Genomic DNA, 25,069 nt, shown 5'->3' on the forward strand with positions numbered 1-25,069 from the left:
TTGGCTATGCTAACTTCTCCCTCAATGTACATGAATAGGCACCAGAATGTAGTGACTAAGGGATTTTCACAGTAGCTTCATTGTAAGCCTACTCGTGACAAATAAACTTTGAATCTACTGATTCTCCCTCAGTGTACCTGAACAGTTACCTAAGTGTGGCAACTAGGGGATTTTCACAGTAACTGCATTGCAGCGTTAATGTAAGCCTACTTGTGACACTAATAAATAAACTTGAATCAAAACAAACCTCCCCTCAACCTCCTTTGCTCCAAGATATTATGGGAAAAAAGATTGCAGACGTAGAAGCTGGAAAAGACAAGATGAGAACAGTTGTTGGTGCATCAAATAAATGTGATTTGCTGGGGATGTGTGTGGTACAGGTGACAATGCACTTGGCTTTGCTGTACGTTTCGAATTCCAAAGCGCGTGTTTGGTGCGCATGCCCGGAGTCCAGCGGGCGACCCGTCGTTCAGGATTGTTCGTGCAGACAGCATAGTTGCTATGGTAACTGCGGAGTTGGCCCGGTAACGAGTGATACCAAGATGGTGAAATCATCGGACAAAAAGAAGAAGAAAGGGAAGGAGAAGGAGAAAGGGAAGGAGGAAAAGGAGGAGAAGGAGGAGAAGGAGAAAGGGAAGGAGGAGAAGGAGAAAGAGAAACCCAACAAGGGGAAGTCTGGCGATCTGACGGAGGAGGCCGTCCCCGAAGTCGAAGTGATGGTGAATTCGGAGGCGAACCTGATATGTCGGCTGGTGGCCGAGCAGCAGTATGAAACCACCCCGGAGGCCATGTCCGAGGGTTCCGAACGCCTCGGCCAGCCGCAGGAGACCCTGCATTACTACGAGGAACCCGTGTTGACCAAGTTGATTGTAGAAAGGTGCGGTCCTCGTCCTCTGTTTGACAGGAGCCGGGGGCTCCAGCACCATCTCTATACTTGCTGTTAACCCCTAACTACAAACCATAACCTCCAACTTGTCATCCGAACTTTAACCTTCCCGCGACCACTCTCTCATCTTCACCCTGTTAATCAGTCATCTTAACCTGTACCTGATAGCACTCTCTAATCTTTACCCTAACTGTTAACCATTTGTCTTAACCTGCACCTGACCACACTCTCTAATCTTTACCTGTTTACTACTCATTTTAACCTGCACCTGACAGCACTCGCTAATCTTCACCCTGTCAATTTAACCACTCATCTTAATCTGTCCCTGATTGTTCTCTCTGACCTTCACTCAAACTGTTAAACACTCACTTTAACCTGTACCTGACCGCTCTTGCTAATCATCACCCTAACTGTTAACCACTCACCTTCACCGGAACTTAACACCAAATAACCCAACTGTTAATCTGACCATAACCCCCTACTGCTAACGCAAAACTTAGCCTGTACCCAGCTGTTAACTCACCTTAACCATGATTTCAAACCTAATGACTAACCTTAACCTTAAAAACCTGTTGATAATCTAGAACTTTAACCTGAATTTTAAACCTCACTACTAACCCATACTATAACCTTAACTCTAAATTTAACCATTAACCTCAATCTGAACTTGACGCCAACCACTAACCCAAAATCTCACCCTGAACTCTAAATTGAGCCACAAATCCAAACCTTAATTTCTGCTCGTAACCCAAACCATGGTTTGCAACCAGCCACAAAAATTTTAACCTGAAATTTAAATCTATCTGCTAACTTTAACCTGAACTTTGTCCCATCCCACTATCATTGAATCTAACTGCTAACCCAATTGAATCTTAACCTAAATCCTAACTATTAAGACACACATTGCCATTGATAACACAGGTTGTCTGCATTCTCATTAGTTAATCTTAGATTTAATAACCTTATTACTTTTACAGTTCACCTGAAGGGAAGCAATGTTGCTAAAAGGTGTAACTTGCCAACATACTAAGTGGTAACAAAAGGTATAAAAAAGCAAGCTGGGAATCAGAAATTGTGGTTAGAATGTGGAAGTTCGTTGAAACAAGTAATACAAATGCAACGATAAGCACATGAGGAAGGATATGGTGAGACAAGGAGATGCAAGGAGGGTCTTGTGGTACATGTACGCCAGCATGAATTAGTCAGGCTGTAGGGTCTGTTTCTGTGCTGGAAATTCTATGTAATTTACAGGAAACGTTTAACAGATCAGGTAGCATCCATGGAGAGAATAGTAAGTTAACATTTGGTATGGACCTTTTATCAGATAAATTTAAAATGTGCAAAACTTTTGACTCAACTGTACTCTCCATGGATTCCTTTTCTAAATAAGCCCCCGAGAAGACACTGGGAAACCATCAGTATCATCAAACAATAAACCTAACAAAAGTTACCCTTTTTGGGGAAGAATTAATGGAGAATTAAAATGTAATAAAAAGGAATCAAATTAAATCCATGTGACAACCTCTTGGAAATAATATCTGTATAAAAGCCAACATCATGACTTGGCCTAAAATATTGGTCTTAATTCAATTTTACGTGAGTGTATATGGTGATATTACATCTAGTATCCAGCATTCCCTTCAGTTCCTACTGTATCCACTGTCAGGGGAGTCTCTTTATAGATGTTCATTGAATCTGCTCAGTGTAAGAGATGAAGACCATTGACATGACAATATTACACACCCTTGACTAATTTAAATTTAAATGAATCAGAAGGAGGTGATGTTTGCAGTGTGAAACACAAAAAACCAACCACTAATGCCTAGAATTTTTAGAACTGCATAGAACTTCTACTGTTACCCTGTTTTGCTTTGCACCATCATCGCTGTTATAATTTAATCACTCCAACCTTCATCTTATTACAGATCTTTCCTTTCTGTTCTTGTCCTCACTTTTCCCTTGCTCTTTATTTGCTTAAATGCTCTTCATTTCCAACATATTTCAATTCTGATGAAAGGTCCTCAATCTGAAATATTAACTCTGGTTCTCTCACCCCACATGCTGCCAGCTCTGTGGAATATTTCCAGTATTTTCTGTTTCAATGCATAACTTCAAAATGGTTTTGTACTTTTTTGCAAAATTGTTTTATGGACTTTGACCTGAAAACACGTGAATGAACAGGCATGCAGAATTTAGTAAAATACAGTAGGGGCACAATATATGTTAACAATCAAACTTTGCAATCAAGGAAATAGCAAACTCTTTAATTTTTTTTAGAACTGTGAAACATTTTCTTTTGGATTAAGCCTTTTTTCTCTGATCTATGCAATTGTTGTAAGTAGACTCTCCAACTTCAATAAATACTATGAGTCAGTTGCTCAGAAAGTGCATGGAATAATTTAGGAGAAAAGTCTTCTTTCCAACCATCATGTGACTTTAACAAAGCTAGAAAATTCCCTGGAATGAAGACTAATTTACAATTGATGTAATTTAATGAGAAATGACAAAATTGTATCCACAAAGACGTTCTGAAACAATCATGTTGATAAGTTACAGTGAAATGAGCAAATGTATTTCTATATTTTCAAAAGGAACCTTTTTTTTAAAGCTATGAGGGGGAGACAGTACGAGGCCTTTATGAAGGTGAAGGGACTGTCTGTTTCCAAGGAGGCCATGTTTACAAAGTAAGTGGAATTCTGCTTTCAATTCTTTTTCGTTCAGTATTCACCTTCAGAACAGAAATTTGAATTCTCTATGATGATTTTTGCTGAGAATCATAGAATCTCTACAGTACAGAAGGAGGGCATTCGACCCATCGAGTTTGTACCGATCATAATCTCACCCAAACTCTATTCCCGTAACCCTCATTTACTAATCCCCTGATACTATGGTTAATTTAGCGCGGCCAATCAACCTAACTGTATGTCTTTGGACTGTGGGAGGAAACTGGAGCACCCGGAGGAAACCCATGCAGACATGGGGAGAAAGTGCAAACACCCCACAGACAGTGACCCAAGGCCGGAATTGAACTTGGGTCCCTGGCGCTGTGAGGCAGCAGCGCTAACCAATTTGCCTTCGCCCTGTCAGAATATATCAACTGAGGCCATAAGAATTAGATTTTGGAGCAGGAGTAAGCCATAGAGCTCCTCCATTCAATAAGATCTGCTGAACAGCTACCTAAGCTTCACTTTCCCAATCCATCCCATAGCCCTAGATTCCCATCATGCCCAAAAACTTGTTGCCCTCAGTCTTGGCTGTACTCATTAACTCAGTATCCACAGCTCTCTGGTGTATTGAATTCCAAAGGTTTACAATCCTCTGAGTGAAGAATTTTCTTCTAATCGCAGTAAAAACTGGCCAACCTCTTACCCTGAGACAATGGGCTCAGTTTTTAATTTATGTCAACGCCAGGATAATTCTGGATCCTTGCCCTATGCTGCAAGTGACACATTTTAAATGTGCCTTAATTGGGCTGAAGTTGACCTCAATGCCTAATTAGTGATACTGAGCATGACCAGGAGCTTGGAAGTGCCTGCAGAGCACAAATAGCAAAGGCAGATGGCAACCAAGATGGGGTCTTCTGCTGCCTTGCACCTCAGAGCCAATGCCCTCACCATGCATAGATGTGACTATGTGTCAAAAGGAAAGGCAGTGTTCACAAACTGTTGCAAGATTCCCGAGATCCTTTTCATCTGGGTAAAAGTATCTTTAACTTCTCCCTACTTTGAACCTGACAGTTGAACACTAATATGCACCAGATTATTTGGATTTGCTGGTTGAAAATTGAGTTCTTGCCCTCCCTGGCCGAATAACAAGCTTCTCAAGGAACTTATTGAGCTGTTCCTGGGAGACGAGCATGTTCCCCATTTCCCCACCCCATCCCTAGTACCCTCCCTTTGAAAATTGCTTCACATCAAGTTTCAAAGTTTATTTATTAGTGTCACCAGTAGGCTTATGTTAACACTGCAATGACGTTACTGTGAAAATCTCCTAGTCGCCACTTTCCAGCACCTATTTGGGTACACTGAGTGAAAATTTAGCATGGGCAATACACCTAACCAGCATGTCTTTTGGACTGTGGGAGGAAGCCGGAGCACCATGCAGATATGGGGAGAACCAATCTGGAGGCGGCAGGATCCAGAATCACCTTCTGGAGCATAATTTTCAATTTATGGCTGCACCTATTCCCATTCTGACCAATAATTGAAAATCCAGTTAAATGACCCTCAGTCTGGACTCTTCAGCTGGAGAGAAACAATGTCTCTTAAGAATTTTATGTATTTCATTGAAATCATCTCTTATTCTTCAACACCCCAGAGAATACAGGCCTATTGTGTTTACTCTCACTTCACAGGGCAGCCTTGTATCCCAGGAACATCCTTTAAGGGAAGAAAATCCCTCATTCAGTCAGTCCTCTATCACTGGTTAAGGTACGGTCTCTCCATTAATGGTATTGTCCGCCAAACAGAATGATGGCCAACCTTGCTTGCTCTGCTTGCTTCAACTACCCAAATGAGCTTCTATGCTTTTCTCAACTGAAAGGCAACATGCCTCAGTGAAAAGAAATAATCAAATGAGTTTAATGGAAATTTATATGAATAGTTTTTAAATGTTATGACCTTGTTAGTTCAACACATGAACATTCAAAAAGGCTGCAATTGTGGTTTACATTTATCCTTTGAATATTGCTCCCAGAAGAGCAGATGAGTAAATATCTGGTTTTGAAAGGTTACTACTCCCTTGCTACAGTGTTGAGCTAAACACTAATATTAAGTAATAAAACTCAAACATCACATTGGCTGAATAATTATCACACAGAATATACTACTTTAATTAACAAGAAAATTGAAATATTCACTTCAACAGCTACAACTTATGTTCCCATAAAATCAGTCAAATTAGGAAGAGAATGGTTATCAGTGAGTTACCAATTAGGAGCCCAAGATTGAACCTTAACAAGTAAACTCATATGCAAACAAAGTGCCTAATGTCTGCCTGAAACTTCCTTCTGTAATATTGAGTTGCTATGATGTAGCTGCATTTAGAGTGGCCAGGCCTACAGAAGGCCTAGTAGGCTACCATCAACAAGATTACTTAATTGGATGTTGAGAAGGGAAGAGCATGCAATAAAAGCATTGCTGTCCAATGCAGCCACACCCAGATCACCACTGTTGCCATCTGTCAATCTCCATCCCTATGTTCCACAAGCTTTAAAATTTTGTTACGTTTTCTATAATGTTGTAAGGGTTGTTACTTTAATATTTTCACACAGGGCATGTTCTCTGAAGGTCTTATGCACGGTAGAGGCACTTACACGTGGAAGAATGGAATAAAGTATGAAGTAAGGAAATGCCAAGATGCATCTGTGTTCTCGGTCTTTTCAGACTGATTTATAATACATGCCTACTGAAATAGAGATACAATGAGATTAGCAAATTGGTGAATATGTTTGTGTAGGTAAGATATACAATGCAACACTAATTGCCACAGAGTGTGATCATGCATTGCTGTTAGCCTAGGGTTGGCTTTTGGTGCTGCCTGGACATAATCTGACCTTTTGGAGCAACACAACATTCAGTCTTGGACTTTTGTTAAAGAAAAAAGGACATTATCTTTTCATGACCTCAGGATGTTTCAACCAATGAATTATATTTACCACTGGTGATTCAAATCCCACTCCAGATTTACAATCCGAGTGCAATACTGAAAAAATCCTGCACTGTCTTTCAGTTGAGACATTAAAACATCTCCAGTAGATGTCAAACACCCATGGTCACTATATCAAAGAAAAGCAGGGAAGTCCTCCTCAGTGTCCTCCAGGTCAATACTTGTCCATCAGATAACATTTGTAAAGATTATCTGGCGTTACAGAAGGGAGAGATAATTCAAATTTCGCTTATCTCCTCTTACCACCTGTCCATGGGCAGAAAGTGTTTGATTTAGTTTTTAAATAGTAATCAATGGCATGTTTACCTAACCTCTTGGGTTTTGTGATCCAAATTCTACCAACCCACAGCAAAAATTAGGATTAATTCAGAAGGTTAGTTTATTATACATATTCATTCCATACCTGCAAAAAGGTGTGCCCACACTGATACACTCCACACATTGACACAGGGAGGAATGGAGAAATAGAGTTTTGCAGTACAATGACCACAGAAAAATGAATATTTCTTCATGTGAGTTCCAGAGGCCAATGAGGAATTCTTTCACGTAAGCATTCAAGTTTGGCTGGGCTGAATACTGGTATTGTAAAATTAGCTTTTCTGTTGGAGCTGACACCTCAAGATGAGGGAGGCATGCAGAGATTGAGTCAGATCTGTGGGCAATGGCATGAAATCTTTCAGCAAAGTCAGGTTAAATCTGTGGAGGAGCTTGCTTCTTTGTGTCTTACTAATTGGATGTTAAACAGAAGACTGCCTGTAAAAAATAAAAATGTAATATTAAACTGTCATGTGATCTTCCTTCTCCCCAGTGACTTCAAAGAGATGTTTATCTAACATCTGGAATTGACTTTAGTTTCAGGATTGATAATGTTCCAACCATTAGTTATTGAAAAGGGTGTCATTTATGTTGAGGCTCTCGCGTTTGGAAAGTCATTGTCTCAGCAGGCCTACTGACGTTGGCTTAACAAATGCAAATTACATCTCAGTCGTTCTCATTACAATTGGTCTGAACAGTCCCTTGTGTAATGTAATTTCATAACTCTCAAAACATGATTCAAGACATGGGCGGAATGCACTTTCAGAGGCTCAGTGGACCGAATGGCTTCTCCTGTGTTGTAGAGATTCTATGATTTGAGGAAGTGATGGACTAGTGGCATTACCGCTAGACTATTAACCCAGAAACTCAGCTAATATTTTGGGAACCTGGGTTCCATGGCAGATGTGGAATTTCAATTCAGTAAAAAATATCTGGAATTACGAACCTACTGATGACCATAAATCCATGGTCAATTGCCGGAAAAACTCATCTGGTTCACTAATGTACTTTAGGGAAGGAAATCTGCTGACCTTACCTGGTCTGACATGTGACTCCAGAGCCACAGCAATGAGTTTGACTGTCAACTGCCCTTGGGCAACTAAGGATGGGTAATAAATGCTGGCCAGCCAGTGATGCCCATGTCCCATGAATGAATTTAAAAAAAATCTATGATGAGGTGTGGCATGCCAGAATCTGAGAAAAATTACTTTGTCCTGAAGCTGCTGGGGATAGCTCCTAGACAGAGGGCCAGCTGTAGGATCAGGTGACTTGTAGCAGCCAGCTTAATCTTCTTTTGCTCAGCAGAAAAAGTCCAGTTTGAAAATACAAATAGCAATAGGGATAATGTTTTTGAATATATATAGTGGTAGATTCCTTTCCATGTCATAGGAAGCCAACACTGGTCATTATCCTGTTTATGTTTGTACAACCTTGCTATGTGAAAACAAGTACTTTCTAAAATACTATACTGACTACAAGTGTACTTCATTGGCTGTAAAGCACTTTGGGAAGTTGTGAGGTCATGAAAGGTGCTACATGAATGCAATCTTAACTTTACAATTATTTGTTTGGAACCATTTTATTTCAAATAATTAAATATGTCTAATTCTGTAAGTCCGTGATTCCCAATGGTAGTGAACAATTAAGACTTCATGCCATTAACACGATTTAAATATTTTCCACAGGGAGATTTTTCAATGAATGCCCCGACAGGCCATGGCACCTATACGTGGACTGATGGCAGCACATATGTTGGCGAGGTGCTAAATGGAATACGCCATGGACAGGGGATATTCACAAGTGCAGATCAAACAATTTCTTACACTGGAGACTGGCACAAAGCCAAGAGACATGGGAAGGTGAGAGCAAACTTTTTTTTAGATCATTGTTTTTCATTAAGTGTTGAGCTGTCATTTACCAAGGTGACATCCTTTACTCTAATTCAGAACTTTTAAGTTCGATAAATCATTATAATCAGAGGACTGGATGCCTTATGGGTTAAGCCACCTCATTCATCTAGTGGTGTAATGACAAATTTTGAGGTGCAGGAACTTTAAGCAAATGTGTTGGCTGTATCATTTCTAAATATACTATTATGTCGTTTTCCTATGTATTAATCATTTGTGTTCCCTAGTGTACTGCCAGAACAGATTTGTTTTGTCAGCATTGTAAATTTAAGTTATTTAAGTTTATGTATTAGTCACAATTAGCTTACATTAACATTGCAGTGAAGTTACTGTGAAAATACTCTAATCACCACACTGATGCCTGTTCGGGTACACTGAGGAAAAATTTAACATGGCCAATGCACCTAACCAGCACGTCTTTGGACTGTGGGAGGAAACCGGAGTACCCAGAGGAAACTTATGCAGACACAGGGGAAATGTGCAGACACTGCACAGGCAGTGACCCAAGTGCACAGACAGTGAGCCAAGCTGAGAATCAAACCCAGGTCCATGGCACTGTGAGGCAGCTGTATTAACCATTGTGCCACCGTGCTATCCTTATTTGTGCAGGAGAAAAGTTTTCATTTGAAGTTGGCCTGGCAAACTCATCAATAGATTTTCCACTGGCATCATGATCTGTAAATGCTTTGTCACCATAAACTTTCAAAAGCTTGATACCATGCCGCTTCTTGGATTTCTGTAACCACGCTGCGCAGTAATTTCCACACAGATTTGTTTATACATATGTACTGGAGGGAGAGACTGAATTTGTCCTTGAGTTCACTGCTGATCAGTTTTAAAGGTTTGATTTCTCCCCGCCCCTTCCAATTACAAATTTGGCAATATTTTGGGCTTGGAGAATTTAGAAATTGTCCTGTATCTTATGGGCAGCTGTTAGCAGTCCTGACTGAGGCCTTTCTCCATTCAGGATGGCAATGAGTACTGAATATTTTGGCACAATGCTCACCTCCAGGGTTTCAATCTCACCTTCTGCGATTTCTCTGGATCTCCACATATACTCAAGCTTCAACTTCCAAGCAAACTTTCAGATCTTTGGCTGTGTCAAGCAGAACACCACTGCTCCAATGACCCGCAGTAAGGAGTCATCAACCATCGACTGCCTCCTTGGATCCTCACACCGCCTTGATGATTATTTTCCAAACCTCGCTGGATTCCGGGGAAGTGCTGGAAGATTGGAAAACGGCTAATGTTACGCCGTTGTTTAAGAAGGGTAGCAGGCAAAAGGCAGGGAATTATAGGCCGGTTAGTTTAATATCTGTTTTAGGTAAAATGCTCGAATCCGTAATCAAGGAGAAAATAGCGAGGCATGTTGAGGAGAATTGTTTGATAGAGCAGACGCAGCACGGTTTCGTTAAGGGGAAGTCGTGTCTGACGAATTTATTGGAGTTCTATGAGGATTTTGGCCTTGGAGGGAGTGCAGAGGAGGTTTACTAGGCTGATGCCGGAGTTGAGGGGGTTGAGCTATGAGGAGAGGCTGAATAAACTAGGCTTGTACTCGTTAGAGTTTAGAAGAATGAGGGGAGATCTCATTGAGACGTATAAGATGATGAATGGGATGGATAGGATAGAGGTGGAGAGGCTCTTCCTGCTCAGAAAGGACAGTAGGACTAGAGGGCACAGCCTCAAGATAAGGCGGGGGGAGTTTAGAACGGAGTTGAGGAACTTCTTCACTCAAAGGGTGGTGAATCTCTGGAATTCCCTGCCCATTGGAGTGGTGGAGGCTGCCTCGCTAAATGTATTTATGACGCGGGTAGATAGGTTTTTGAGAGGCAAGGGGATTAAGGGTTATGGGGAGAAGGCGGGAAAGTGGAACTGAGCCACGACAGATCAGCCATGATCTTATTGAATGGCGGGGCAGGCTCGAAGGGCTAGATGGCCTACTCCTGCTCCTATTTCTTATGTCCTTATGTTCTTTTGAGCCTACTTTATTTCAAGTTTATTTTCCATAGCTCTTTCCTTAACTTTCAGCTTTCTTTAACTTTACTTCTGGAAGTTTTGGGACCTAGGATCAGGTGTGTGCAACTTTGAACTGCCTTTTTTCAGAATTCGTTGCCACTAATTTGGAATCCAACCCATAGAGACCTAGGAAGTCCATTTTTAAGATATAGTGTCAGAGCTTTGAATATGTCCGATCATGAGAAAGAGTGGAATTCTCCCATTTTGAGACCAAGTGCAGTGGCTCCATTGGCACCTGTCCAGCTGACCAGAATGGCACAATCTCATACCAGATTCAGCACTTGGAACCTCATTAATTATGTATAGGCGAGTTCCCCTCCAACTCTCCTAGAGTGCCAGCAGCTGATTTGTCCGCCTGCACCATAATTAAACACTAGCCCAGCACACTCATTTCACTCTCTCCAGCCCACCTGTCTTCACCACTACACCATATAGATGTCCAGAACTTAGAGGAGAAAGGCTAGCAGCCTTAAGAAGAAAGCAGCACCAGCTTTCAATGCTAGGACCCTTGATACACTTATTCAGAGAGTGTGAGCCCAACGGCATGTGTTTTACAGAGATGGCTCAAAGAAAGGCTTCACCTCTCAGTTCTGGCAGGCCATTGCCCAGGAGATCAGCACAGTTGTCATCTGCCCAAGAAGCACCATCCATTTCAGAAAGCAGATGAATGACCTCATCCTCTCTGCCAGGGTGAACCCTTTCTCAGCTCCCTCCATAATCAAACTCTCAGCATGGCATCATGTACTCAAATAGTTACTCTCTTCATGGATTTCACACATCTGTTAGCAGGGGTCACATATCAACACCCACTCTCTCAATAGGACTTTCACAACACCACCATCCCATCTATTTTATTGCTCTGACCCCAATCTCTGTCCCTTCAGGATAAGGAACACCTCAGACGGGGAATGCATTTCACCCAATCTCTGCTCCATTCCTCTGACCACATCTCTTTCTTGTGTCCCCATTTGACCAAACTTGCACACAACAAGCAAGAATGAACCCAGACCACGGGAGGGACAGCAGAGATAATCAGCTTCAACAGGTTGGAGGAGGTTGCTACAGAGCTTAGGCAAGGACCGGGATCACTCCTGTGGTGACGCAGAGTTTGGCATCCTACAACAACCTAGTACAGTTCTCAGCTCCATCACTTCACCCAATACTGCAATTCAAAGTAAGTGCAATGTACCCTCAATTAGCTTCAGCTCATCCACTAAAAGATCCTTTTGTCTTTTGCAGTATTGCCACAAGTGTATTTTTAATCCTTATAGGGTGGACAAAGAACTGCGAGTTGACTTCTTATTAATACAATAATGTTTATTCATTCACATAATTAATATTAGTTGTGGTAGTTACTTTTACAGAACAATCAGAAGTTTCAAAGTTAACGCTGGATTTTGACTTAACTTTTGAGTGACTGATAAGTATCCAAGCAGATCTTGGCCTGTATCCACATGTTGGTCTCTGCAGTCTCCTCGGTATGGTCTGGTCTTTGGTCTAGTCGGATCCTCCTCTTCTCGGTTTGGCCTGTTCTGCCTTTTCTCCTCTGGATAGTCCAGAGTTGGTCTCTAGAACCGCCACTGCTGGTAGTGTGTTGCGTAGTATCTGTATCCTTGATTATTTTGCGTGTTTTAGGATGGGCCCTCGATCATTACCAATCAATTGATCAGGGCTCGATCACCCTAATTGATGGAGTCCAACTGGGTACTACCGTACTGATTTTGGAGTATGTTCCAAGCAGCCACGCTCATGGGTGCTGGAGGCATGTAGGTTACATACCTCCCACCCAAATAAGGGGTTAAGGTCCCCCTTTGTCTGGTAAGCAAGTATGTTTGACCAGAGAGCATCCAGTATCTTTGGGATGGCCTATTTCCTGTGTATTCCCAATGTCTAAGGCTGCGGCCTGCTTGTCTCAGTCCTATATTCGTTTAGGGCTGCAGCTTGTTTATCTCAATCTTTACACAGACTTGGCCATCCTATCCCATCATGCTTTGCAATTGCCAATTGGTGGCCTTTCCATTCACATACACACAGGGCAGGGTAGGTGTAGGAAGATGCGGTGGCGCGGGCTCATTGGGCCGAAGGGCCTGTTTCCCGTGCTGGGTTGTTCTTTGTTCTTTGTTTTTGTACAATGGCCAGCTAGCCTGACCAGCTGTTCTCTGAGCCACTGAAGAATGTCTTTGGATGAGAGTGCTCAGGAAGAACCGTCAGTGTTCATTCAAACCCTCCACCAGTACAGAGACACATACCTTGGTAGGACGTAGTTTAAGATTAGTCTCAGGGTCAGTTTCTGGAGAAGATCTCACAGACATGTAGTCACAGCAGTGGGAGGCAGGCACAGCCCATGCCTCTGTCACTCGAAGGACTTCTGGATACCAGCCACCTGCTCAGTCGCAGTCAGATGATAAGCCTTTGGAAGCGATTGTCGACTCACTGGTGGAGATGTCATGGCAGGCAGCGGAACATTGGGATGAGCTTCAACAGTCACTTGTCAAAATAGAGCGTACAATGGAAGAGTCTGTCTCCATTCTGTCTAATATTGTGGCTTCAACATGCAAGCTTCTTGAGACCACAGTGAGGTTGGTGTCCACGGTGGAGACCTTAGTCCAGCAGCTCCTGTCGGATTTGCACTCAGCCATGCATGCCATGGCCACACACATTGGTGGGGACTATAAGGATGTAGGCCACGTGGGGACGAGGCACCCTGACCTCCCTCCAGGTGCCTCATCTCCTCCAGGAGTCATATTCGGACCCTCTGGCACCTGCTGGGAGGATCAACGTCAGCCAGATATCCCCAGGAACTCAACTCAGGACACTCTCTTTGTGGGAGATTTTGCTTCCTTACAGGGCATGGGAAACATCCAGCCTCAACTTACACCACTGTTCTTCCTTGTTGGACTTTAAGTTGACAGAGTGAGCACATTATCAGGACAATGACAACCACAGCTAAGATCTGACCCTGGTAAGGCATGAACATTTAAGGCCCAAGTGTGAATACAAGACCCATCCCCTCAGGGATGGTTTGGCTATTTCTTCAGAAGTCACAAAATGGCAAGCATGGCTAAGGGAGATGTCTCCTGATTATTGACTGAATGTTTTACTCCTCTTGGAACCTTTCAGTTGTGGGGGTATCACAGGTACGTGACCCACTTCTTCCTTTCTCCATGACATCATGGCACTTAAGTTATCCCTTAGCATCCTCCTGGGCTTCCTGCACCTCATCTTCACAATCTGAGGAGGGCTCCTTCTCCTGCTCCAGTTCACCCTCTGGTAGGCCTCACTTCTCTGCATAGCCAGATTGTAAAGGGCACAGCAAACTGCAATGATGCAGCAAACCCTCTCCGGTGCATATTGCAAAAAGCCACCTGAATTGTCCAGGCATCTGAATCGCATCATGAGCAGTCTTATGGTTGGCTTTATGAGAGAGCATGTGGTGCCATGAGCAGCACCGTACCTTTTCTCAGCTGGAGTCTGAGGGCAACGCACCAGAATATTGAGCTATTGTTTAAATGGGTAGCCCTTATTCCCAACAACCACCCCTGCAGACCTTCTGGCCCCTTGAAGATCTCAGACACCTGAGAGCGACTGAGGATGTAGGAGTCTCAGCAACTTCCAGGGAACTGCACAAATGTGCACATACCAACTGCACATTGATGAAATGGAAGCCCTTGCAGTTGATGAACCTGAGGGGCTGCTGCCAGGGAGCTCATATAGCCACATGGGTGCAGTCTATTGCTCCCTGCACCCTCGAGAACTCAGAGATAGCTGCAAAACCTGTGAATTTCTGAACCTGGCTATCCTCATCCACAGCAAAGTTCATATAATGTTGGGTCTTCCTGTAAAGGACATTTGTCACATCCTGACTGCACCAGTATGCTGCAAATTGTGAAATGCCACACAGGTCCCCAGTTGCTTTCTGGAAGACCCCAGAGGTAATAAATTGAGTGCTGCTGTCATCTTCAGGGCCACTGGCAAGGAGAAGCCTCCAACACCCCCAAGGTTTCAGATCTTCTCAGGGCATAGAGGACCAAATTCCTGGACAATTTGTAGCCTTGCCAGCACTGCCTCTCATTCATTTGTAGAACAGTAGACCCTTGGTGTTGCCAGTCATCTCTGCAGTCTGGGTTTCTGCTCCTCAGCCTCCTGTCAATGATCACACTCTCCTGACCTCGTCCCACATGTAGTCCCTCCTGCTGGAGCTGTACATGCAGATGCCTTTCCCTCCTACACCTCCTGACTCAAGTGAGGTTTCGTAAAAAAGCTCCCTGGATCACTGGATACATTCTCACTTTTGATTACACTCTAAAAAGAGAAAGATGAGAATGAATAAAGAGTGTTGACTACAAAAGTGTGAATGAGCAAGCAATGGGAGAAGTTGGACAGTTAAGTTTTGGCACCTTAGATCACATTCATGCTACCTTACTCCTGGGACTCTAGCATACACATAGAGGTGAGCAGCATTCCATTCCACAAGTGTTACATCTGGTGCTGTGTCGGGGTTGAGAATCTGTGAATTATATCATTGAACCAATGTGGTTGTGAAGTCCATGCATTGATTTGGCATAACTGAGTATTTTTTGGAATCATAGAATCCCTACAGTACAGAAGTGGGCTGTTCAGCCCATCGAGCCTGTACCCGACCACAATCTCACTCAGACCCTAGTCCCGTAACCCCATGCATTTACCCTGCGAATCCCCCTGACACTAGGGTCAATTTAACATGGTCAGTCAATCTAACCTGCACGTCTTTGGACTGTGGAAGGAAACCAGAGCATCTCGAGGAAACCCACGCTGACACAGAGACAAAGTGCAAACTCCACACATACAGTGACCCAGGCTAGAATTGAACTTGAGACCTTTGTGCTGTAAAGCAGCAGTGCTAACCACTGTGCAACATGCCACTGGTTATTTGCTCATAGTGAATGAATGGAATTTATTTGGCCACTGCTGAATGATATTAATTTTTAACCAGTCACTCCCCATTACTGATGGGATGGCAGAATTGATGCAACTGTGCCCCTTGACTATAGCCTTCACTCCCAAAGCTGCATTACTGTCTACCACAATGCAGCTTATCCACATTTGATGTGAGCCTTTTGAGTTGTGCCCATTCCTTTCAAAACACTACTTTCAAAAGCTGGCTTGCCCTTGCCTCCTAGACAATGGGCTCTGAGTCCAAGTAATTGTCCTGGACCCTGTCCACTGTAGTGGCACCAACAAGTATGTGTTTCATTGAGGAGCTCCAGAGGCCAGCTTAGTGATCCTTAAACACTTCATCATACTGCCCCCAGACAGAACCAATTTTACTTTTGATTCTGGAAGATGCCATTTGACCTGAGTTTTCAAATGCTGGTCCTACACCTCTATTACAGGGTAGAGTTCAACCCTAGTGCCTCCAATTTACCTAGTGCTTTACAATGAGCAGGTAGAGAGTTGCCAGATGTTACCTGTTGTTCTCCAGCCTCCCTGTCTAATACTGGATATTGTCATTATGGTGTAGGACATTGACACATGCCCTTATCCCATCACCTATTAGGCACCCAAGCCCCACATGGACCTATACCCACTCCAATTAGAGGCTGTGTGCTCTGTGACTTATGGGGGCTCACCCCACCTCATGTGACATTCACATACCCCTTGACCTCCCTCCTTCTTGTATTATGTGTTCCCTTTCTACAGGCTGCAGATGGCCCTGTGACCATCACCATACTCTTTGCAGCCCAATACAGAGTCCACCACACCCAGGAACATCAACTGTAAGATAGCTCTGCACACCAACCTTTGAAGTAAGATAGTCCTTTCCCCTCCTACAGCTGGGGTACGCCATACTCCCAGTGGTTGCCCCTGCTGGATGGTCGTTATTCTTCAGCACTGCCTCCTTTCTCTGACTGCAGACTGAGATCTATATAGCCCCTGGGCTGCCTATTTGTTTTTGACTCCTTTCCATCTCACAGCAGGAATGTCTGCATTCTTTGACTTCTGTCTGCCAGCCCCTGAACTTAAATGGGAGCCTTGATGTAGTTCCTATTCCCAAAGAGGAAAATTAACAGTAATTACCGTCACAGAGCACTGCAGTCCTGACCTGTTTAGTGTTTGTGAGAATTGTTCCTAATGTGCCACACTAACAGGCACCCACCACATAACCTACAGTCAACGTGCATCCCCTTCTAATAATACATGTGTTAGCCTTCAGCCTTCCTTGTTTGTCTGTGTATCATGCAGCCTTGTTAGGATCCAACTTCCCTTCCCTTGGTCTTCCCTCTACCTTCCATTATTAATTTTCTCATCCACTTCCTTGCCTCCCTGCCTGCCATCATGAACCCTTAACCCACCCCTCTCTTCGCACAGCCCTCCTTCCAGATTGCAGCCTAGAGTTTGCCCTTGTCCACCCCGCTCCTTGCACAGCCCTCTTTCCACATTGCCCCTGCTATCTTCGTCTACCCACCCCCACTCACTGCTCTCACCTCGCAACCCACCCTGGTCAAACTTTGTGCCTTTGCTGTGGTGGCTGCATGAATCCTGCAGCTCAGTGCTGTCCAAATAGACATGTGTGTGGCACAGGGTTGGGGGAGTGGGGGGAAGGATGCAACAGCCACCAAACTTGCTGCAAGCAGGTTGGAAGAACTCTGCCCAAATTTGTATGTATAAGAGGCAGAGGCAGATTAAAGACAGAAGTCTAACCAAGCCACATCACAAAGTTTTCCCAGTTATTTAGATTGAAATAAGGGACTTAATTATATCAGAGAATTATTGGCTTCTCATCAGTTAAGAGTATAATTAAACAGAAGGGAACACAATGCCAGGTTTTGTTGTATTTGTGATTTTCATTTGTCCTTTTCATCTTGCTTTCTAGGGCACCGTATACTACAACCAAGAAAAGAGCTCGTGGTATCAAGGCGACTGGGTGAACAATGTCAGGGAAGGCTGGGGTATGAGGAGGCAAGTACATTTCCAAGGATGTTTATTTCATATTCAGGCTAATTTCAGTTGAGTTTGTCTTGTGTAAAAGATATGTATATCCAGTAATTTGAAATAGACATTGCAATTAACACAGAGTCTTCTGATGCAAGAAGCAGACTTAATGGTTTTATTTTAAGTGCAGCATGCAAGTTGTTCTTGTATCCAGTTAACTCAGTGGCTGGAAACTTCCATAGAAGCATAGAGTCCTTCTAGTGTAGAAGGAGGCCATTTGGCCCATCGAGTCTGCACTGACTTGCCAAAAGAATGCCCTACCCAGGCCCCCCCTCCGCCCTATCTCTGTGACTCTGCACATTTACCATGGCAAATCAATCTAACCTACACATCTTTGGCAATTTAGCATGGCCAATCCACATCTTTGGACTGTGGAAGGAAACTGGAGCACCCAAAGGAAATATATGCAGAAATTGGGAGAACATACAAACTGCACACAGTCACCCAGGGCCAGAATTGAACCCAGGTCCCTGGCACTGTGAGGCAGTAGTGCTAGCCATTGTGCCATCGTGCCGATGAGTACTTGCCCACTCTATTGCATCATTCATATATTTCATGTATTTCTGCTATAAGAAAATAGTTTTACTTTACACGAAATTATTAAACACCATCAGCTCAAGTAACTTTCATCAACCTTATTGCAGCAAACCTGACCTTTCTTACTCCACCTGCCCACCCCCCATTGATTTGGGGTGGCACTGGAGCAGCAGGGTGGCACAGTGGTTAGCACTACTGCCTCATAGCGCCAGGAACCTAGGTTTGATTCCCGGTTTGGTCACTGATTGTGACTAGGGGATTTTCACAGTAACTTCATTGCAGTGTTACTGTGAACCTACTTGTGACTAATAAATAAACTACTTTATATCAAACCCCAAATTTTCTACTTTTTCACAGACGTATAGATATTGATTCAAGTTTCCATTATTGATGTGTGAACTTGGAGTGCTGGATATTTGATGCTGCAATTAACCCTAATGCTAACCTATCTTGTCATCTATGTGCATATTTTTCAACAGTTCAGTGAATGGCAATAAAGACTGGTTGATTTCCATTCTCCCACCCACCCACCCACACCCCTCTTAGTACAGGGCCAGGGAGGATATTGTAATGTTCCCGCCATAAGAAGCTCACAAAATTTTGAGAGACATGGATAGGATGGATAGTCGGAGTCTTTTTCCCAGGGTAGAAATGTTAATTACTAGAGGACATAGGTTTAAGGTAAAAGGGGGAAAGTTTAAAGATGTGATGGACAAATTTTTTACACAGAGGACAGTAAGTTCCTGGAATGTATTGCCAGAGGAAGTGGTAGAAGCAGGTATAATACAATGTTTAAGAGGCATCTTGACAGATACATGAATAGGCAGGGAATTGAGGGATATGGACTGCACAGGAACAAAAGATATTTAGCTTAAGAAGGCATCATGTGTCAGTGCAGGTTCGATGGCCCAAAAGGCCTGTTCCTGTGCTGTATTGTTCTTTGTTCTTCTTTGTTTTATAACCTAATATGATTCAGCAGAAACCAAGAACTAAACCAATCAGGGTGGGAGATTATTGCTAGGCAATATTATTATTTAGGTTTCTTTAATTTAACACTTCATAAAGAGCAGTGTCCAAATATTCTGTACAGTAATGTGTTCTGTAATTTGAACATGTCCCTGTAGGTATAAGAGTGGGAATATATATGAAGGAGAATGGAAAAACTATCAACGTCATGGGGAAGGCACCATGAGTTGGATTTCTACTAAAGAAGAATACACAGGCCAGTGGGAAAATGGCATACAGGTAGAATTCCAGTCCTGTTAAACTTCCTTTTGATGGGAGATGGTAACTTTGTCGATATGACAAATCATCCTATAGTTTCCATACTATTGTTCCCATAATCATGGGTGAGATTTTAACTCACTCAAAACTGGCTTACATAGAGTAAAACTTGGGCCCATGGTTTCACACATTCCAACTTTGTGTAAAAGTAAAATTGCAGCATGCAGGTTCAAGAAGGGATGAGCAACTAGTGACACTGTATATAGCGTTGATTATAACCCAGATAGGTTAGGTGTGGGTGGGTTGGGATTGGAGGGGAGGAGCTCATCTACATGGCATTGGAGCCATCATACTTCCAATCCTGTCATTTTAATTTGTCTGAACTGTCCCCCATCCTGAAGTAACTGAGCAGGAATGGGGAACAGACCCTGGTGGAATCTTTGTGACACTTCTATTGGTAGAAAAGAGATGTGAGGATATGGGGCTTCAGGTCTGCCTGAGCTATTAGTTGATGAAAATCCACTCTGTACCTAATTAAAATATGCAGTATCTGGTCTAAATATTATGTGGGAATTATGTTGTTTAAGAATATGGATAAGATCAGACAAGACGCATTATATAAACTTACTCCTGGTCATATACAGCACAGACAGATACATAGTAAATCTCCCTGTATAGTGTTCCATCAAACACTGTTGGGACAGATACAATGCATATAGTACAGGTTAGAGCTCCAATTACAGTGTGTCAGCCAACCCTTGCAGAACAGATGATCAGATGCGTTCAAAGGTACAAACTATGAGCAGTATGTATATATACTGCATATATAGAACATGATATATAATGGAGAGGTTGTGTGGTCATTTAGAAATTCAGTGCTAAGTACACTTATGGGAGAAGGATGGGTTTTTTTTATACATGGAAGGAGCATCAGAGAGAAAGCTAAGACTTTACCTGTTAAAAACCTGTTTAAAATAAGTTTAAAGCACTTTGTTCTTTGTAGAACTGTTTAAAGCATTTACTTATTGTATTTACTGCTTTAAGAATTGTGAGGATTGGGAGTGATTATCAGGCAGTTGTGGCCCATCAGCTTTAAATCAGCGCCAAGTTTAAAAGGAGGCCTGGTGTAGATAGCGGGCAGCGTCGGAGCGGGCAGCGGAGTGAGAGGGAAGCAGAGTGAGCTATTAGGGCTTAATATCAAAAAGGGCTGGAAGGTAAAAAGGCCAGGTGGAAAGAACAAGGAAAAAAAAAAATTTTTTTTTCAAAACTACTACAGCAAGAAACAAGGAAAAAATTTTTTCCCACAACAAATTATATTGAATAATGGAGGGGCATGTGATGTGCGGTTCCTGTATGATGTGGGAACTGGTGGACCCCAGGGTCCTTCCCAGTGACCATGTCTGCAGTAAGTGCAGGTTGCTGGAGGAGCTCCAGCTCAAGGTGGATGAGCTGGCCTCTGAGCTACAGACACTGAGGCTCATCAGGGGGAGAGAGGGTGCCATTGTCAATGGGGTGCAAGTGACATCCACCCCCTCTAGACTGTCTAAATCTAAGGGTCAGGAACAAAAGGGGGCTGCTGGGAGGAGGAAGGGGGGTGAGGAGCAGAGGCCTCAGCCTCTTAATCTGCATAACAGGTTTGAGGTTCTTGCTTCCACTCTGGAAGAGGACGAGGCAGGTGAGGTTGGTGAGCAAACTGCACACGGTACAGTGATGCAGCAGGACATAGGCAAAGAGAAGGGGAAAAGGAACGTAGTAGTGATTGGAGATAGTGGGGTGAAGGGTATTGACACTGTCCTTTGTCACAATGACAAAGTGCACAGAAGGGTGTGTTGTCTGCCTGGTGCTCGGGTACAGGATGTCGCAGCTGGGCTGCAGAGGAATCTGGAGTGGGAGGGTGAGAACCCAGTTGTGGTGGTACATGTGGGTGCCAGCGACGTAGGCAAAGTGCGGACTGAGGATCTGGGGAGGGAGTATGAGAAGCTGGGAATGGAATTAAAAAGTAGAACCGACAAGGTGGTCTTCTCTGGGCTACTGCCTGAACCGAGTGCAGACGGGCGTAGGGTTGACAGGATAAAGGAAGTGAATGGGTGGCTCAGAGATTGGTGTGGGAGGAATGGGATCGAATTTATGGGGCATTGGCACCAGTATTGGGGTAGGTGGGACTTGTTCGGGCGGGATGGGGTTGGTCTGAATCGTGCTGGGACCAGAGTGCTGGCGAATCGAGTAAAGAGGACTGTAGACAGGGCTTTAAACTAATTAGGGGGGGGGGAGGGTGCGAGGGTAGGTGATGTTAGGAGGTCTACAGTTAAGGATAGGGTACAGGTAAGGGAAGAGGCTGAGGATGTCCCAAGTGGTGGCGTTACGGCAAATAGGGTCCAGAAGAAGGCTGGGATGAAAGCGCTTTATCTGAATGCACGAAGCATTCGGAATAAAGTGGATGAGCTGGTGGCGCAGATCGACACAAATGGATACGATCTGGTGGCCATTACAGAGACGTGGCTGCAAGGTGACAGGGACTGGGAGATGAATGTACAGGGCTATCAAGTGTTTAGGAAGGATAGGCAGGAGGAAAGAGGGGGTGGCGTAGCTCTGCTGATTAAGGACAGCATCAAGGTGGTAGCAAGGGATGATATCGGAGCCAAAGAGCAGAAAGTGGAATCGTTGTGGGTGGAGATTAGGAACAGCAAAGGGAGGAAGACGCTGGTGGGTGTCGTCTATAGGCCCCCGAATAATGATCTGGAGGTGGGGCGGGCTGTTAACGCGCAAATAAGTGCGGCGTGCAGGAATGGGACGGCAGTAGTTATGGGGGATTTCAATCTGCATATTGATTGGTCGACCCATGTTGGACGAGGTGGGCTCGAGGAGGAGTTCTTGGAATGCTGCCGGGATAGTTTCCTGGAACAGTATGTGTTGGAGCCGACGAGGGAGCGAGCTATCTTGGATCTGGTGCTATGTAATGAGGCGGGTAGAATTAGGGACCTTGAGGTGAAGGATCCTCTTGGAGAGAGTGATCATTGTATGGTGGAGTTTCTGTTGCAGATGGAGGAGGAGAAAGTGGGTTCCCGGACATGTGTCCTTTGTTTGAATAGAGGGGAGTATGGTAGGATGAGAGAAGAATTGGCGAATGTGGACTGGGGGAGCGCGTTGGAAGGTAGGTCTGCTGAGGAGCAGTGGAGGATCTTTAAGGAGATCTTTCTTGGTGCTCAGCAGAAATTTATTCCGATGGTTAAAAAGGACAGTAGGAAGAGAGGTAATAAGCCGTGGATAACGAAGGAGGTGAAGGAAAGTGTTAAATTAAAAGCGGAGGAATTTAGAGTAGCTAAGAGCAGTGGGCGAGAAGAGGATTGGGAAAGGTTTAAATGTCAACAAAGATTGACAAAAAAGTTGATAAAGGAGGGTAGAAGAAGCTATGAAGCTGGGCTAGCGCTTAATATAAAAAAGGATAGCAAGAGTTTTTACAAATATATAAAAAGGAAGAGGCTGGCTAGGGTGAACGTTGGTCCCTTAGCGGATGAGAAAGGGGACCTAGTGGTAGGGGATGGGGATATGGCTAAGGTCTTGAATAACTTTTTTGTTTCTGTCTTCACGGAGGAGGACGTGAATAATTTGCCGGGTGTTAGCGATGGAAAGGTGGTAGGACTGGAGGGCCTTAATGACATTACTGTTACTAGAGAGGTGGTGCGCGACAGACTGGAGGGGCTGATTGTGGACAAGTCCCCAGGACCGGATGGAATGCATCCGAGGGTTCTGAAAGAAATGGCGGAGGTGATAGTGGATGCCTTGGTGGTTATTTTCCAGACGTCGCTGGATTCCGGGGAAGTGCCGGAGGATTGGAAAACGGCTAATGTTACGCCGTTGTTTAAGAAGGGTGCCAGGCAAAAGGCGGGGAATTACAGGCCGGTTAGTTTAACGTCTGTGGTAGGTAAAATGTTAGAATCCGTCATTAAGGAGGAAATTGCGAGGCATCTTGAAGGGAATTGCTTGATAGGGCAGACGCAACACGGTTTCATTAAAGGGAAGTCGTGTCTGACAAATTTACTGGAGTTCTATGAGGATGTGTCTAGGGCGGTGGATAGAGGAGAGCCGGTGGATGTGGTCTTTCTGGATTTTCAGAAGGCGTTTGATAAGGTACCTCACAAGAGGTTACTGCAGAAGGTCAGAGGACATGGAGTTGGGGGTAGGGTGTTAGCGTGGATAGAGGATTGGTTGTCAAATAGGAGGCAGAGAGTGGGGGTCAATGGGTGCTATTCGGATTGGCGGTTGGTGACTAGTGGGGTGCCCCAGGGGTCGGTGCTGGGGCCTCAGCTATTTACCATTTATATAGATGATCTGGAGGAGGGAACCGAGTGTAGGGTGTCGAAATTTGCTGATGACACCAAGATTGGGGGAAAGGCAAATTGTGCGGAGGGTGTGGAGAGTCTGCAGAAGGATCTAGATAGGCTGGGCGAATGGGCCAGGAAATGGCAAATGGAATTTAATGTTGGCAAGTGTGAGGTGGTCCACTTTGGTAGGAAGAATGGTAGGAAGGACTATTACTTACGTGGCGAAAAACTGCAGCAGGCGACGGTGCAGAGGGACCTCGGGGTCCTTGTGCATGAGTCGCAAAAACCCAGCCTGCAAGTGCAGCAGGTGGTCAGGAAGGCGAATGGGATGCTGGCCTTCATAGCGAGGGGGATTGAATATAAAAGTAGGGAGGTCTTGCTGCAGCTGTATAGGGCATTGGTGAGGCCGCAGCTGGAGTACTGTGTGCAGTTTTGGGCGCCGCACCTGCGCAAGGATATTTTGGCCCTGGAGGGAGTGCAGAGGAGGTTTACTAGGCTGATACCGGAGTTGAGGGGGTTGAGCTATGAGGAGAGGCTGAATAAACTAGGCTTGTACTCGTTAGAGTTTAGAAGAATGAGGGGAGATCTCATTGAGACGTATAAGATGATGAATGGGATGGATAGGATAGAGGTGGAAAGACTCTTCCCGCTCAAAAAAGACAGTAGGACTAGGGGGCACAGCCTCATGATAAAGGGGGGGCGGTTCAGAACGGAGTTGAGGAGGAACTTCTTCACTCAAAGGGTGGTGAATCTCTGGAATTCTCTGCCCGTTGAAGTGGTGGAGGCTGCCTCGCTAAATATTTTTAAGAAGCGGGTTGATGGGTTTTTGATAAGAGAGGGGATTAAGGGTTATGGGGAGAGGGCGGGAAAGTGGAACTGAGCCACGACAGATCAGCCATGATCTTATTGAATGGCGGGGCAGGCTCGAAGGGCCAGATGGCCTACTCCTGCTCCTATTTCTTATGTTCTTATGTTGATTCTCAGTGTACTCTATTACATTATATACAGTGGCAATGCTGGTAGTTGATTTATATCTCTGCTATTAGAATCTGTATCAGAAATTTAGGAAGGATAGACAGGAGGAAAAAGGAGGTGGGGAAGCTCTGTTAGTAAAGGATAATATCAGAGCAGTAGTAAGAGAAGATATAAGGTCCAAAGAGCAAAATGTGGAATTGTGGGTGGAGATAAGAAATAGTAAGGGGAGAAAGTCACTGGTGGGTGTG

The 25,069-nt window shown here is 44.1% G+C and overlaps 1 protein-coding gene across 4 annotated transcripts in view; it reads left to right on the forward strand.

Annotated features, from left to right (window-relative positions):
* Positions 1-526: 526 nt before the first annotated feature.
* Positions 527-25,069, forward strand: part of rsph10b (radial spoke head 10 homolog B) — an 80,848-nt gene continuing 56,305 nt past the window's right edge. For 2 of the 4 annotated variants that reach the window (XM_080206814.1, XM_080206817.1), the window contains exons 1-6: positions 527-877; positions 3,495-3,570; positions 6,159-6,227; positions 8,554-8,727; positions 17,645-17,730; positions 19,425-19,545. In XM_080206814.1, coding sequence (XP_080062940.1) covers positions 543-877; positions 3,495-3,570; positions 6,159-6,227; positions 8,554-8,727; positions 17,645-17,730; positions 19,425-19,545 — 861 coding nt within the window. In that variant the 5' untranslated portion in view covers positions 527-542. Of the gene's footprint in view, positions 878-3,494; positions 3,571-5,240; positions 5,317-6,158; positions 6,228-8,553; positions 8,728-17,644; positions 17,731-19,424; positions 19,546-25,069 lie in introns of those variants that run through there. The other 2 variants (XM_080206816.1, XM_080206815.1) reach the window with 2 other exon arrangements.

This window comes from Carcharhinus amblyrhynchos, chromosome 18 (genome assembly GCF_965287045.1).
Source record: "Carcharhinus amblyrhynchos chromosome 18, sCarAmb.v2.hapA, whole genome shotgun sequence".
In the NCBI taxonomy this organism is placed as follows: domain Eukaryota; kingdom Metazoa; phylum Chordata; class Chondrichthyes; order Carcharhiniformes; family Carcharhinidae; genus Carcharhinus; species Carcharhinus amblyrhynchos.